Source organism: Acanthisitta chloris, unplaced genomic scaffold (assembly GCF_000695815.1).
Source record: "Acanthisitta chloris isolate BGI_N310 unplaced genomic scaffold, ASM69581v1 scaffold5836, whole genome shotgun sequence".
In the NCBI taxonomy this organism is placed as follows: domain Eukaryota; kingdom Metazoa; phylum Chordata; class Aves; order Passeriformes; family Acanthisittidae; genus Acanthisitta; species Acanthisitta chloris.
The window spans coordinates 113,138-125,818 of NW_008678619.1; the positions used below are offsets into that span (position 1 = coordinate 113,138).

The window sequence follows — 12,681 nt, forward strand, 5'->3', positions numbered from 1 at the left end:
TATCCAGCAGGGGTTTATTTTTTTGAAAGCAGTGTAGAAGTAGAGCAACTGATAAAAAGGAGCCTTTCTTGTTGTGAGGGCTTGCTGAGTTTGGGAAACTGCTTTCAATGCTATTGGCAAACACTTTACAGTGCAAACAGGGCCTGCATCAGGCAGATAAATAAGTGCAGATGCGCTTTTCTGTAGGAACCATTTGGTGATAGACAATATATTTGAAAAAAATTTCTCATCAAATTAATTGTGGCCAATTAGACATAACCCCTTCCCCTCATCTCTGAATCCCCTCCAATTGCGGCTGCATGAATGGGAAGAGCTCCTATCACCTGTTTCATTATGCAGATTAATATTTGAACATCTGAGAACAATGCTGCTTTCTGCACGGCATGGCTCCAAATTGCTAATGAAACAGCTCTGCCAGACGAGTCACTTAAACCCGCTCTCACTGCTGCTGTCAACAGCTCTCATGGTGAGATGTGGAGGGAAGCAGGAAAGGAGCTCTCCCCACTGAATGTGCTAATAGCCCCCAGCCTGTGTGTTTATTGCTCTCCAGAGCAGGAAGATTTCTGCTATCTGATTCTGAGGTTACTTTTCCAAAGCCATGGTCTGCTTTCCACTTAATGCTCCTTGATTTCAGTTTGTGGAGTGAGGGGCTGAAGAGGCAGGCAGCCCCTCTCTCTGAACATGGGTGTCTCATGCCCCAGAGCTACCCCAGCCCTCCAGGCACGCTTGGTGTCTGCTTAATGTCCCCATCTCTGTCTGTCCCCATCTCTAGCATCCACCTCTGCCCACAAATGATGTGAAGCCAGTGGGATTTATTTCATGGATGAGAGTGTGTCACATCACCCTGAGTATAAAGGCAGCATCTCATGACCGAGGTCCCATGGTGAACAAGAGGGAGTTTGCTAGTGGGGCACATCTCTGCCTGGGGCTCTTTGGGTGCAGAGCTGCAGCTGAGGCCTGCAGGTTCCCTCACAGGCAGTCACCCATTGAGGTAGGTAGAACTGGGCAGCAGGATAGGCCTCGCACTATAGGGAAGTGAGGTGGGGCTCCTAAAAGTCTGGACCCTGTACAGCTGGGTTTGCTCAGCAACTGGTGCTGTTGCTTATCCTCTCTTCTCCTGTTATCATCACAATTTTTGCCAGAGCCTCACAGGACTCCTCTTTGCAGATGCCTGGGGTAGAGTAGTTGTGACTTAGGGCTCTGACAGGAGAAACGTTTACATTAAATAATGGGACAGTTCTCTCATTAATCTACATTCTGACCCTTTCTGTCAATATCTGTGGTTAATTCCTTTGTCAATATTTACTGTAGCATTGACATTACCTCTGCAGAGGCTTCTTCCATGTAATGACCCCCTCGTTGTGCCTCAGCTTCTGTCTCATGCCTCAAACTCCTTATAGACCAGTCTTCCAAGGAGCCCTGCTTTCCTGAGGCTCATACTTATGATCCAGGCCCACTACCAGCTCTTGGGAAAAGCCAAACAAGTAGCTTTCCTTACTGTACTCTCTGACAACATCATCAATTAACTTTCCTGCTTATGAATCTTCTCCAGTTCCTTCACACATTCTTCCACCATGTTGCTAGGAGAGAACACACTCTTCCCATCTGTCTCATGAATTTTCTGGGAAGGCTTGCATATCTTCTTGCTCCTTCAGTATGAGCTGTGGGGGGCAGAAGACAGATGCAACAGTTTTTGACTGTGGGGAGCTCTTTGGAGGTCCCTTCATCCCTGGACTGGGCTGTGCCCACCTACTGCCAGGCAACAAACATGGAAATTTTTGAGTTGCCATTGCCTACCAGAAAGCTACATGCATGTACCACTATTACTTCTTAAATATTGAGAAGGTAGCTGCTTATCTCTGGCTCCATGGATTGTGAAGGCAGTTTGGCATCAATTTTTTTTCAGCTTTGTAAACACCAAACCAGGTTAGCTGGGGATCTGTGTTCCTCTTAGGCATTCAAGCTAAAATTCTCTGGTGTGGGTCCCATATGGATCCTTTCATAGTTTCCTGTCTTGCTGTCCAGCAGGCTATGGTTGAAGTGTGGTGCATGTTGGTGTGAGAAGACTAAATTGCTTTTGAAGTTCTATTCTGACTAAGGAACAAGCAGGGTGTAAGGACTGATGAGTGAATGAGTAGTACGTGGATTTGTAGAAGCCACCAACCTGACTTCCTTCTCTAGAAATACGCTTTTCCTGTTGCCAGAATCAGTCATTTCCTTCAAGAGAAATGTTTTCATTTATTTCTTCATTGGAACCTTTGAACTCTGTCTGCTATAATGGGTCCTTGAACACAGGAGGGACAAAGAATAGTTCAGAGATGGGCTTGTTTCCATTATCACAGCCTTGCCTGACTAATCCTTCTTGCTCCAGTTCATACACACCATGAGGGAAACAAAGTACAGTTTGTATCACTGGGAATGGAGGGTGGAAGTATAAAATGGACATTGGATGAGGTCTCTTCTCTTAAGACTCTGGGCTCAGAGAGAGGCTCCATAGCTGCTGCCTCTCTAAAGGTATACTGAAGCTCAGTCATATCCATGTTGGCCAGGCCTGCCTGTTGCTTGTCCTGCTGACTTGGGATAAGGATGCCCTGTTTGCCTTCAAGGCTGGGTTCTGCAGCCTCTGGGAAAGCAAGTAGTCCACTCTGCAAACTCCTGGTTTAGCATGTCTGGAGAGAGACTGCATTTCTTTGTGTCTGGTATGGCATTGCCCTCCTGGTGATGAGTCTCCTAGGCTGCTGCTTTAATCAGCTTGGTAAAAAAGAATAATTTTAGCATGCTGCAGTGATTTTTCTCCCATCAAAGTTTGTTTTGATTACAGGCTTTGATAGCTGTGAGTTTGTCTTCATCCCTAGAGGGTGTTACAAGGTTCTAAGAGCCAGCTTACTGTCTGTTTTATGCTATGTGAAACTTCAAGTTTTTTGTGATGCACCAACCTGAGCTCAAAACATAGCCTTGATGTTTTCTATTGGCTTAAAGCAGTAGGACATGTATTCTCTCTTGCACACTCATGGGTGCAAGTTAGCCCATCTCACCGTCTAAACTGGAGAGATAAATCCTTGCACAGCCAGGTGAGTTGATGTACACAGAAACAGGTGAACAGTGTGTTCACCTATCAACAGACACAGCTCCTAGCTGTCCTCATGGCTGAGACGTTGTGAATGAGATACACTGCTTTAGGGGCTTTGACCAGGTTCCAAAATGGCTTTGAGCAGAACTCAAGGACAAGGCTCATCTGCATGTGTTTTAAGCTATAGCTGTAGGCTGCAGCCATATTTCCACTGTAGAAGGTGGCAATACACAACTTCATTCATGGTACAAGGTGAACTGTTGCTATTAAGTGGGTTTGGTCTGACCAATAGCATGTTGTTAGTGTGCTTCTCAAGATCATACAAATATACAGTCACAGTTGGGAGTCAAGAATTAACACCAGGCGAGCTACTGCTTGATATATCCAGAAAGGAGGAAGCTTCCTTCCATCCAACCTACCTTTCTTTCTTTTTCTTTACTGCTTATTCAGTTCCTGGCTTATAGTTCTGTGCTCTTTCCCATCTGCTGGTTCTAGGGGCTTTAAGCAGTCTTGATAATTGACAGCCTAAATTTTGCTGCTCATAAAACCCCAGAGAACATTGATTATGACTTAAGTTAAGCAAGTGGCATATAAAATCCCACAGCCTTGCAGCCATGGGGGAATGTTATGATGAATGTATTTCTTGTGAGCAGCAAAAGCTTTGGAGTATTCTGCCAGCTCTGTTCTGGGCATCAAATGTTACTGGTGACTTGCAGCCACTAATAGCATTTCATTTGGGACATTTGCCCAAAACTTTGAAAGCTGATCATTTGCATGGTGAAGTGGGTGTGAGGTGTGCTGAGAGGCATCTCTCCTCATTAATTACTTTTCTACTTCAGTCAGAACCAGGAAGTGCAAAGGCATCCACAGAGCTGACAGAGATACTTCTTAGGAACTAAATGACAGTTTGTGGATAAAAAGCACATAGACTTTATTGAAAATCTTTCCTTGACTGTGTTCCAAAGCTGCTGTTACATTTTCCCTATCCTTTTATCTAACCTCCTATTTAATCTTTGATCACTCACTAGTTCATGCACTTAATCCAGAGTGGACAAAAAGAACAGCTTGCACAGATTTACTTCTTGGTTCTTAGGCATTAACAGGAGATGTCTGTGTTTGAAAACAGTGAAATATGTCTTCTCAACAACATTATCTACATGATAGTAAAATAAAATGAGAACTGCCTTCCAAGGAGGGTGTGCTCTCCCAACCAGATGACTGCTTCTTGCTGAAAGATTGTGAGAAATGTTCTTTTTCTGTCTCTTCAGTTCCAGAAACCAAATGACTTCTCACCCCCTTTCCGCTTTGGGACAGTTCCCAATGGCAGCACAGAAAGGAACATTCGCAACAACTACCCTGAAATGCACAGCTACATGGTGAAGTTCAATCAAAGAGGGGTGGATGATGCACTATTCTCGCTGAAGACTGGGTGAGGCTTTCTTTTTACATGCTTACTTGCCACAGAAACTTGACTTCTATGCATGCTTGTCTGGAAATTTCTTTTGTGGGGTTTCAAAAATGAGCCTCAATTATCATTCCGTGGTTAAAAGTATAGGAAGACCACACACAGCATAGGAGAATTATCCCTGTGGTTTTCTTTGACAGGTTTTTCTATTGATATCTGTACAAGAGTTTCTGGGTTTGCTGTGTTTATAAGACTATGAAAATAGAAGAGGCTCTGCTGTATCCTTGTGGATGTTAGCCACGTGTGTATTAGTCCCAAAGACCTTGCTTCATCAAGATGTTTCATGCTGATGTGTTTTTATTCATACACAGGAAAATCTCAGAGATCTCCTTGGACAAAGTTTTTTTCATAGCATTTATATGATCATCTGGAAATTCCTTTGTTGTCCTTCCTTCTGTGTATAAAAAGATTATACTAATCAGGAAGCTGAAACAATCCTTGTCAGACTAATCTCACCCCAGTGTATCACCAGCTAATATAGTGTAATGGAAGGTGTGTTTGAAGCAAATAGTTTGGAAGTAGCCTACTTTCAGGAATATTTTAATATCAAGGGCTAAACAAAATGCTATTTGAATAATAAGGAAGTATAAAAAATGTAAGCATTTCCTTGGGTAATTTGGGAAGCATGGGAAAAATCATTAGCAAAAAGCATGCTTGAATAGCTCATCCTATTTTAATAGCAGTGAATCTGCAAAGGAGCTCACTCAAAATGACATTTTGCAAGTCTTTGTCCTTTATAATTAAAGACCTCATTCCAGAGATGACCATTTTGGTTGTCAGAACCCAGCCTCAGTGAAAAAAAACATTTTTGCTTACACTCATGTTGCACTCTTAGGAGAAAGTTCATTCCAAAGCACAAATTAAGATGTTCAGCCAATTTAATTATTAGATTGAATGAATATTCCTAAACTTGTTTGCCAGCTTCAGAGGCACACAGCCCATTATAAATCGCTGGATGTCATCCTAGGAAGGTGCATTTGCCAGGATAGTCATCATCCAGGAAATAAATATGCTCTGTCCTGGAAATATATGGATGAAATAGAGCTCATCACTTGGGGTAGATGTCATCCTGGCTTCATATCCACCTTTGGACAGACTTCCTCACAGATACACACTTGAACTGAGATAATCAGCATACTGGAAATATATGTGCAGGAGGTGGATTGTAAAGATAGTATGTGTGTGAGAATGTGCAAACAGAGGCCTTTAGTCATTTATTGGAAAGTGTTTCATTTCAGATCTAGTGAGAGGATTCACTCATCACCTGTCTTTGGGTATGTGAAAGATGCAGCCTCCTGAAACTGCCCCCTACATCCAAATCAATTTGTTGCAGTGAGAGAAGGCTCTCATCAATCTGTTGTGCACAGTCAATAATGGGGATTTCTCCGTGTTGAAACAGAATTGTTGTGGTGGTTTTCAGCTAAGCATTCTTTAACAAAGAGCTACTCAGCATCATAAACCATAAAGCTTCTATTGTGGCACTTGACATTGGTAAAGATCCAGTAGTGCTTTTCACAGTAACTGTGGGGTTAAACATAATGTCCTGACTGTGATTTGAAATAAATACATTTTGCTCAGCTAAGTCACGCCAGCAGTTTGAATTGGAGATAATATTTTCCATACTTCAACCCCTACTTTGTGATGTAATATGGATACATTTTATAAGGCATTTAGATTCTTTTGAGATGAAAGACAGTACAGAAATATAAGCTATTCATAGGGATATAGATTCCCTTCACTTCCTCTCCATTCATCTTTATCTTGCAGTATGTTTGTATTCCAAATTTTCTTTCAGATCAGAAATTATCATTATCAGAGAGTCAGAAAGAAATAGACAGTCCTCATTTATAATCCAACTTCACCTGTAAATAGGATCTAGGCTCAGATTTTAGTTAACTCTGGTGAAGGTGAAGATGAGAGACCCAAAGGACGAGATGCCATCCAGAGGGACCTGGACAAGCTTGAGAAGTGGGCCCATGGGAATCTCAAGACCAAGTGGAAGGTGCTGCACCTGAGTTGGGGCAGTCCCTGGTATCTATACAGGCTTGGGGAGGAAGTGATCAAGACCAGCCCTGCAGAGAAGGACTTGATGCTGGTGGATGAGAGGCTGGACATGAGCTGGCAATGTGTTCTTACAGCCCAGAAGGCCAATAATATTCTGGGCTGCATCAAAAGCAGCAAGGCCAGCAGGTGGAGGAAGGTGATTCTGCCCCTCTTCTCCACTCTTGTGAGACCTCACCTGGAGTGCTGTATTCCACTCTGGGGTTGCCAACACAGGAAGGACACTGACCTGTTGGAGTGAGTCCAGAGGAGGAGCACCAAGATGATTAGAGGGATGGAGCACCTCTTCTATGAGGAAAGGCTGAGAGAATGGAGATTGCTCAGCCCGGAGAAGAGAAAACTTTGGGGTGACCTAATTACAGCCTTCCAGTACCTGAAGGGAGTTTACAAGAGAGCTGGAGAGAGACTTTTTGCAAGAGCATGTAGTGACAGACAAGGGGGAATGGCTTCAAACTGAAAGAGAGTAGGTTTAGATTAGATATTAGAAAAAAAAATTATTGAGTGTGAGGATGGTGAGGTACTTTACTGTGAGGTGGTGAAATGTGGATGCCCCATCCCTGGAAGTGTTCAAGGCCAGGTTCTGAGCGCTCTGAGCAACCTGGACTAGTGGAAGGTGTCCCTGCCCATGTCATAGGGGTTGGAACTAGATGATCTTTAAGGTCCTTTCCAACCCAAACCTTTCTGTGATTCTATGTAACCTATTGTAGTCCATCTGAAAGAGGTTCATTTCTTCCTTAATTACCTATAAACACCTTTGAGTTCATATAGGTTCTATGTTTTCTGTACTACAGCCTTTTGTTTCTTGCATCTGTGCAGGAAGTTGGACGCTTTCATTTATGATGCAGCAGTGCTAAACTATATGGCTGGCAGAGATGAAGGCTGCAAGCTGGTGACAATTGGGAGTGGGAAAGTGTTTGCCTCCACTGGCTATGGCATTGCCATCCAAAAGGACTCAGGCTGGAAGCGTCAGGTTGATCTTGCCATTCTACAGCTTTTTGGAGATGGTAAGTGACAAGAAAAAGAAGAGTTGGAATTTTCCTAAGAAATACCAAGTTTTGCATGTAAGAAATGGAAGTTTCTAAATTTGAGCTGAGAACATGAAATTATTAACAAGAGTTTTTTAGAGGCATCATGCCAAAAATGTGAGGATGTCACTTCTTTCATATTGTTGATTCAGGATAGTGGTATCATCAAAAATAATGTCCAAAGTACTAAAGTTTTCATAGAACAAGCTCAAATGTGTGTTTGAAAAAATACCTTATGTGAAGAATGTCTTGTAAAACCAAGATCTCTGTTGTGAACTTTTCACCACCTTTGAGGTTTTACCATGACCAAACCCACTAATTATACTGGACTGTCTATAGTTATTCCATACTTTATAGGTCTGACCAGGATCAATCCATTCAGAGTTTACAGAATTAAATGCTAAATATTTCTGGATGAAAGTGTTAGTTCAGATTTTCCAAAACCTAAAGAAATAAACACCAAATAAGAACTTGAGGCTCAGAAGCATATTTTGGAGTGAGTTTTTAATCAGAACCTTATAGTCACTTAGTACCTATCTTCATTTAGAGAGAAATAGCTATTATTTTAAAAAAACGGGATAAGGAATTCCTTCTTAGAAAATATTTCCTGTCTTTCCCTTTCCATTTCACATTGCATCTTGCTTGTCCTTTTTTTTGAATGAATAAAATTCAAAGATTATTTTTTATAACCATTCTTTCTTTTTTTTTTCTGAAATCTGAAAATAACATATGGTATTGTAAATATAGAAAGAACATAACTGATATACTTCAGAAAATTGGCCACCTGACAGATAGGGTGTTCTGTTTCCTGAACAGACTAATATTTATTATTTCAGAAAAAGATTTAAGTTCTCTGTAAAGCTTCAAAGACTGTGCTATGGCATCACACAAATATATGGATTTTCCCCCCCTGTCACTGGACTGGAGATAGAAAATGTGAAAAAATAACTTCCCCAACAGCATGAAAAAAATTGCCAACCTGCAAAATCAGTTTGTTCTGAATGTCTCAATATATCTGTATGTGTGAGTGTTTATCTCTCTCTCACCCCTCATGAAAATACCATAATGGGAGTAAGTGGGGTATGAAATTAGACTACAGAACATTTGCTCCTAGCCGATACAAATTAGTAATATTTTTGATTGGTCAAAGGGCTTGAAAGTGTTGATTTTGGACAAAATTAAAGGGAAGAAAAACAGGTAAAAATGCGCAAATATTTTTGGGAACACTGAACCTAGTTTTAATGACCTATGGATATGATGGAGACAAATTTGACTTGAAAAAAACCCCATCATTTTGAATTCTGAGTTGGGAACATACAATGTTTTCATTTAGAAGTGATTATTTTTTGTCTGCCACTATCAGTCACTAATTTTTCCCTTCATTGACTTAATGAAAGTGGAAGTTTGTGAGGCCAGGTCTTCAGTCATCTGGTGGACAATTGTTTCAGGATTTCACTGTAGGCATTTAGCAAGTGTGATAACTGTCCTGTGGTACAGCTTTTTATGGCTAATATCTGGCTGTGGAAAAATCCTCTTGACTTTCCTGTGACAAACTGCTCTTGCCCCCATGAGAAGGGCAGTCAGGATATTTTATGGATATAGTAGATATGGGGAAAGAATGTGGAGGCTGGAAATTACCTTGCATCAGTCTGCCCCAGTTTGAGCTCTTTAGCCTATCTTTAACCTCTTTGCAGGACTATCTAATCTGTTTCTTTCCTCCTGTCTGTCTTTCTAGGCGAGATGGAGGAGCTGGAAGCTCTCTGGCTCACTGGCATTTGTCACAACGAGAAGAATGAGGTTATGAGCAGCCAGCTGGATATAGATAACATGGCAGGTGTCTTCTACATGCTGGGAGCAGCCATGGCCCTCAGTCTCATCACCTTCATCTGTGAGCATCTCTTCTACTGGCAATTCCGCCACTGCTTCATGGGTGTCTGTTCTGGCAAGCCTGGTGTGGTCTTCTCCATCAGCAGGGTGAGTGTCAATAACTGGAAGAGAGGAGCAGAGGCTTTATTCAGACAGTCCTGGGTAGTGGAGATGGGGAAATCCACCGAGACTGTCTAACACACAGGTGTCATAGGGAGGCAGTCTGCAGGATAAAGGCAGTCATCTTTGCACGGCTAATATTGCAAAACCATCATAGGTTTCTTTCTGTGATATCTCTGGTCTCTGCTGGATTATGGTCATGGAAATGGAAATTTCACATAGAAATAAAAATGCTGTATAAAGAGAAGATGACCATTACTGTCTGCTCCTCCAAAGTGAGTTGTGAGAAGGCCAAATTTGGGGACTCCCCAGATTTGGGGTCAAAAAATGGTGGATAACATGATTAGAAATTCAGGAGTTTTTTGTTGTCCTCTATATTGTAGCTTTTCAGCTGACCTTTTGTTAACTAGAAGTGTGCCATCATTGGCAGTTGGAAGTCCTTAAAAGCCATGCCCTAAACCATGCAGAAATCCTTCCAGAGAGGATGACCACATAAACTTAGAAACTGCTTTCTGCAAATCTGCCTTGGGGTGTAACATTTATATTTAAAGCACATTCTAACCATTTATGAGTCATCTTTCTGCTATTAGTGTTGCTAGCAGTATCCCATTTGGAGCTTTTTTCCTTCTTTCAAACCACTGGTCTTTTTTTCTGATCCAATCTGAAGTGAGGTCAAATCTGGGCATTTCTTAGCTCAGTGTCCGATTTAACAGGATTTACTTTGATTGTGCAAGGAGTATATAATTGCTGCCTAACATATTGAGGAGAAATTACGCAGCCTTTTGAATGCAGGGGCGCAGCCTCTCTTCTATATTGTTAGTTTCTAATGTGATTTAGTCTGGAGATGAGATGGGGAATTGTGTTTGGTGGTCCTTAGCTAAGTACAGATTCTTTCATTCTGTGGTTATCTGTTAGACCTGGGCCAGGCTGATGAAAAGTCTTAAAAATCATCTGTTAGCTGCTGAGAAACCATGGTAACATGATGTGATGGTGTCCATTTCACAATTGACATTAATCATCAGGTACCATTTGGCAGGCTAGGGAATAAAGGAGCCCCTTTCCTTCTGTTTGTGGGGATAGCCCTTGCAAACAGACTATGTCATGGAAGAAATGAGCTAGTGGAGAATGTGGAGGAATTGGGCACTTTTGCTGTCTGATTTGAGGTTGAATAGAGGACTTTCAGGGATGTCAGTTTGAAGCCTGTTATTACTGTTAAATTTAACAGAATGCAATTAAAAATTCTATTGTACCTCAGTCAACCAGATGCAAAAGACCTAAATACCTATTCAACAGTCCTTCTCTTTTTCTGTTTCCTTTTCCAATCTATACTGATGATTAATGTAGCTAAGTTTCAGTTTTTAAGATAGCTCCTGTCTCATTGATTCACTGGTGTCCAGGTGGATTCAAGGGCTAAAACAAGCTTTCTTCCTCTCATCCACACAGAATCATTTGTCTTGATACTTTTATTACCAAGGATGTTATTGCCCCCATTTGCAATTCTGTGTTACACTGACTAGATGTGACTAACTTTTACAATTGCAAGCAGGTATTCCTGCATCCTGCAGCTATGATATGAAGCAAAGCAGAGGAAGAGGAAATGGAGGGGAAGGAAAAATTGTGAGGGACAAGAAAGAGGGGCGAACAGAAAGGGTTGCTAGAGAAGGTCTGATTTAATTTGATTTCATCATGCATCATGATGGAAGGCAGACAGGCCTTGCTGTCCTACAGGAACACATTCTTGCTGCACAGGGTGCTTCCCAGTCCAGGTCCCCTTTCATGTATTGTTTGCAGGACCACTCACCTTCCACCTTTCTTTCATTTCAGGGTATCTACAGCTGCATCCATGGCGTGGCCATCGAAGAACGCCAGTCAGCAATGAACTCCCCCACAGCGACTATGAACAACACTCATTCCAACATCCTCCGTCTGCTTCGGACAGCCAAGAACATGGCCAACCTGTCAGGGGTCAATGGCTCACCACAGAGTGCCCTGGACTTTATCCGCCGTGAGTCATCAGTCTATGATATCTCTGAGCACCGCCGCAGCTTCACCCACTCAGACTGCAAATCCTACAACAACCCCCCCTGCGAGGAGAACCTCTTTAGTGACTATATTAGTGAGGTGGAAAGGACCTTTGGCAACCTTCAGCTGAAGGACAGCAATGTGTATCAGGACCACTACCACCACCACCACCGCCCCCACAGCATTGGCAGCACCAGCTCCATCGACGGGCTCTATGACTGTGACAACCCACCCTTGTCACGTTCCCTCGGGAAGAAGCCCTTGGACCTGGGGTTACCCCCTGCCAAGCACAGCCAGCTGGGTGACCTTTACGGCAAGTTCTCCTTCAAGAGTGACCGTTATGGGGGCAGTGGGACCCATGATGACCTGATCCGCTCGGATGTGTCTGACATTTCCACTCACACGGTCACCTATGGCAACATTGAGGGCAATGCAGCCAAGCGGCGGAAGCAGCAGTACAAGGACAGCCTGAAGAAGCGCCCAGCCTCAGCCAAGTCCCGGCGGGAGTTCGACGAGATAGAGCTGGCCTACCGCCGGCGTCCGCCCCGCTCACCTGATCACAAGCGCTACTTCAGGGACAAGGAAGGGCTACGGGACTTCTACCTGGACCAGTTTCGGGCCAAGGAGAACTCGCCACACTGGGAACATGTAGACCTGACAGATATATACAAAGAGCGGGGAGATGAGTTTAAGCGTGACACAGGAGGAGGAGGAGGGAGTGGATCCTGCACCAACAGGGCCCACCACAAGCATGGCTCAGGCGAGTTTGGCGGAAGCAACGAGCACAAGCATGGCGTTGTGAGTGGGGTCCCAGCACCATGGGAGAAGAATCTGACCAATCTAGACTGGGAGGACCGGTCCGGGGCTAATTTCTGCCGCAGTTGCCCTTCTAAGCTGCACAACTACACGCCATCAGTGGTGGGGCAGAACTCCACCCGCCAGGCCTGCATCCGCTGTGAGGCTTGCAAGAAAGCGGGCAACCTGTACGACATCAGTGAGGACAACTCGCTCCAAGAGCTGGACCAGCCGTCTGCCCCTGTGCCCGTGGCCAC

The 12,681-nt window shown here is 43.3% G+C and overlaps 1 protein-coding gene across 1 annotated transcript in view; it reads left to right on the forward strand.

Annotated features, from left to right (window-relative positions):
* GRIN2B (glutamate receptor, ionotropic, N-methyl D-aspartate 2B) overlaps positions 1-12,681 on the forward strand; it is a gene marked incomplete at its 5' end in the record, with an annotated part of 118,665 nt that overhangs the window by 105,335 nt on the left and 649 nt on the right. The window contains 4 exons of the mRNA XM_009076959.1: positions 4,339-4,499; positions 7,413-7,600; positions 9,357-9,595; positions 11,432-12,681. The exon at positions 11,432-12,681 is cut by the window's right edge and continues 649 nt beyond it. Coding sequence (XP_009075207.1) covers positions 4,339-4,499; positions 7,413-7,600; positions 9,357-9,595; positions 11,432-12,681 — 1,838 coding nt within the window. The remainder of the gene's footprint in view (positions 1-4,338; positions 4,500-7,412; positions 7,601-9,356; positions 9,596-11,431) is intronic.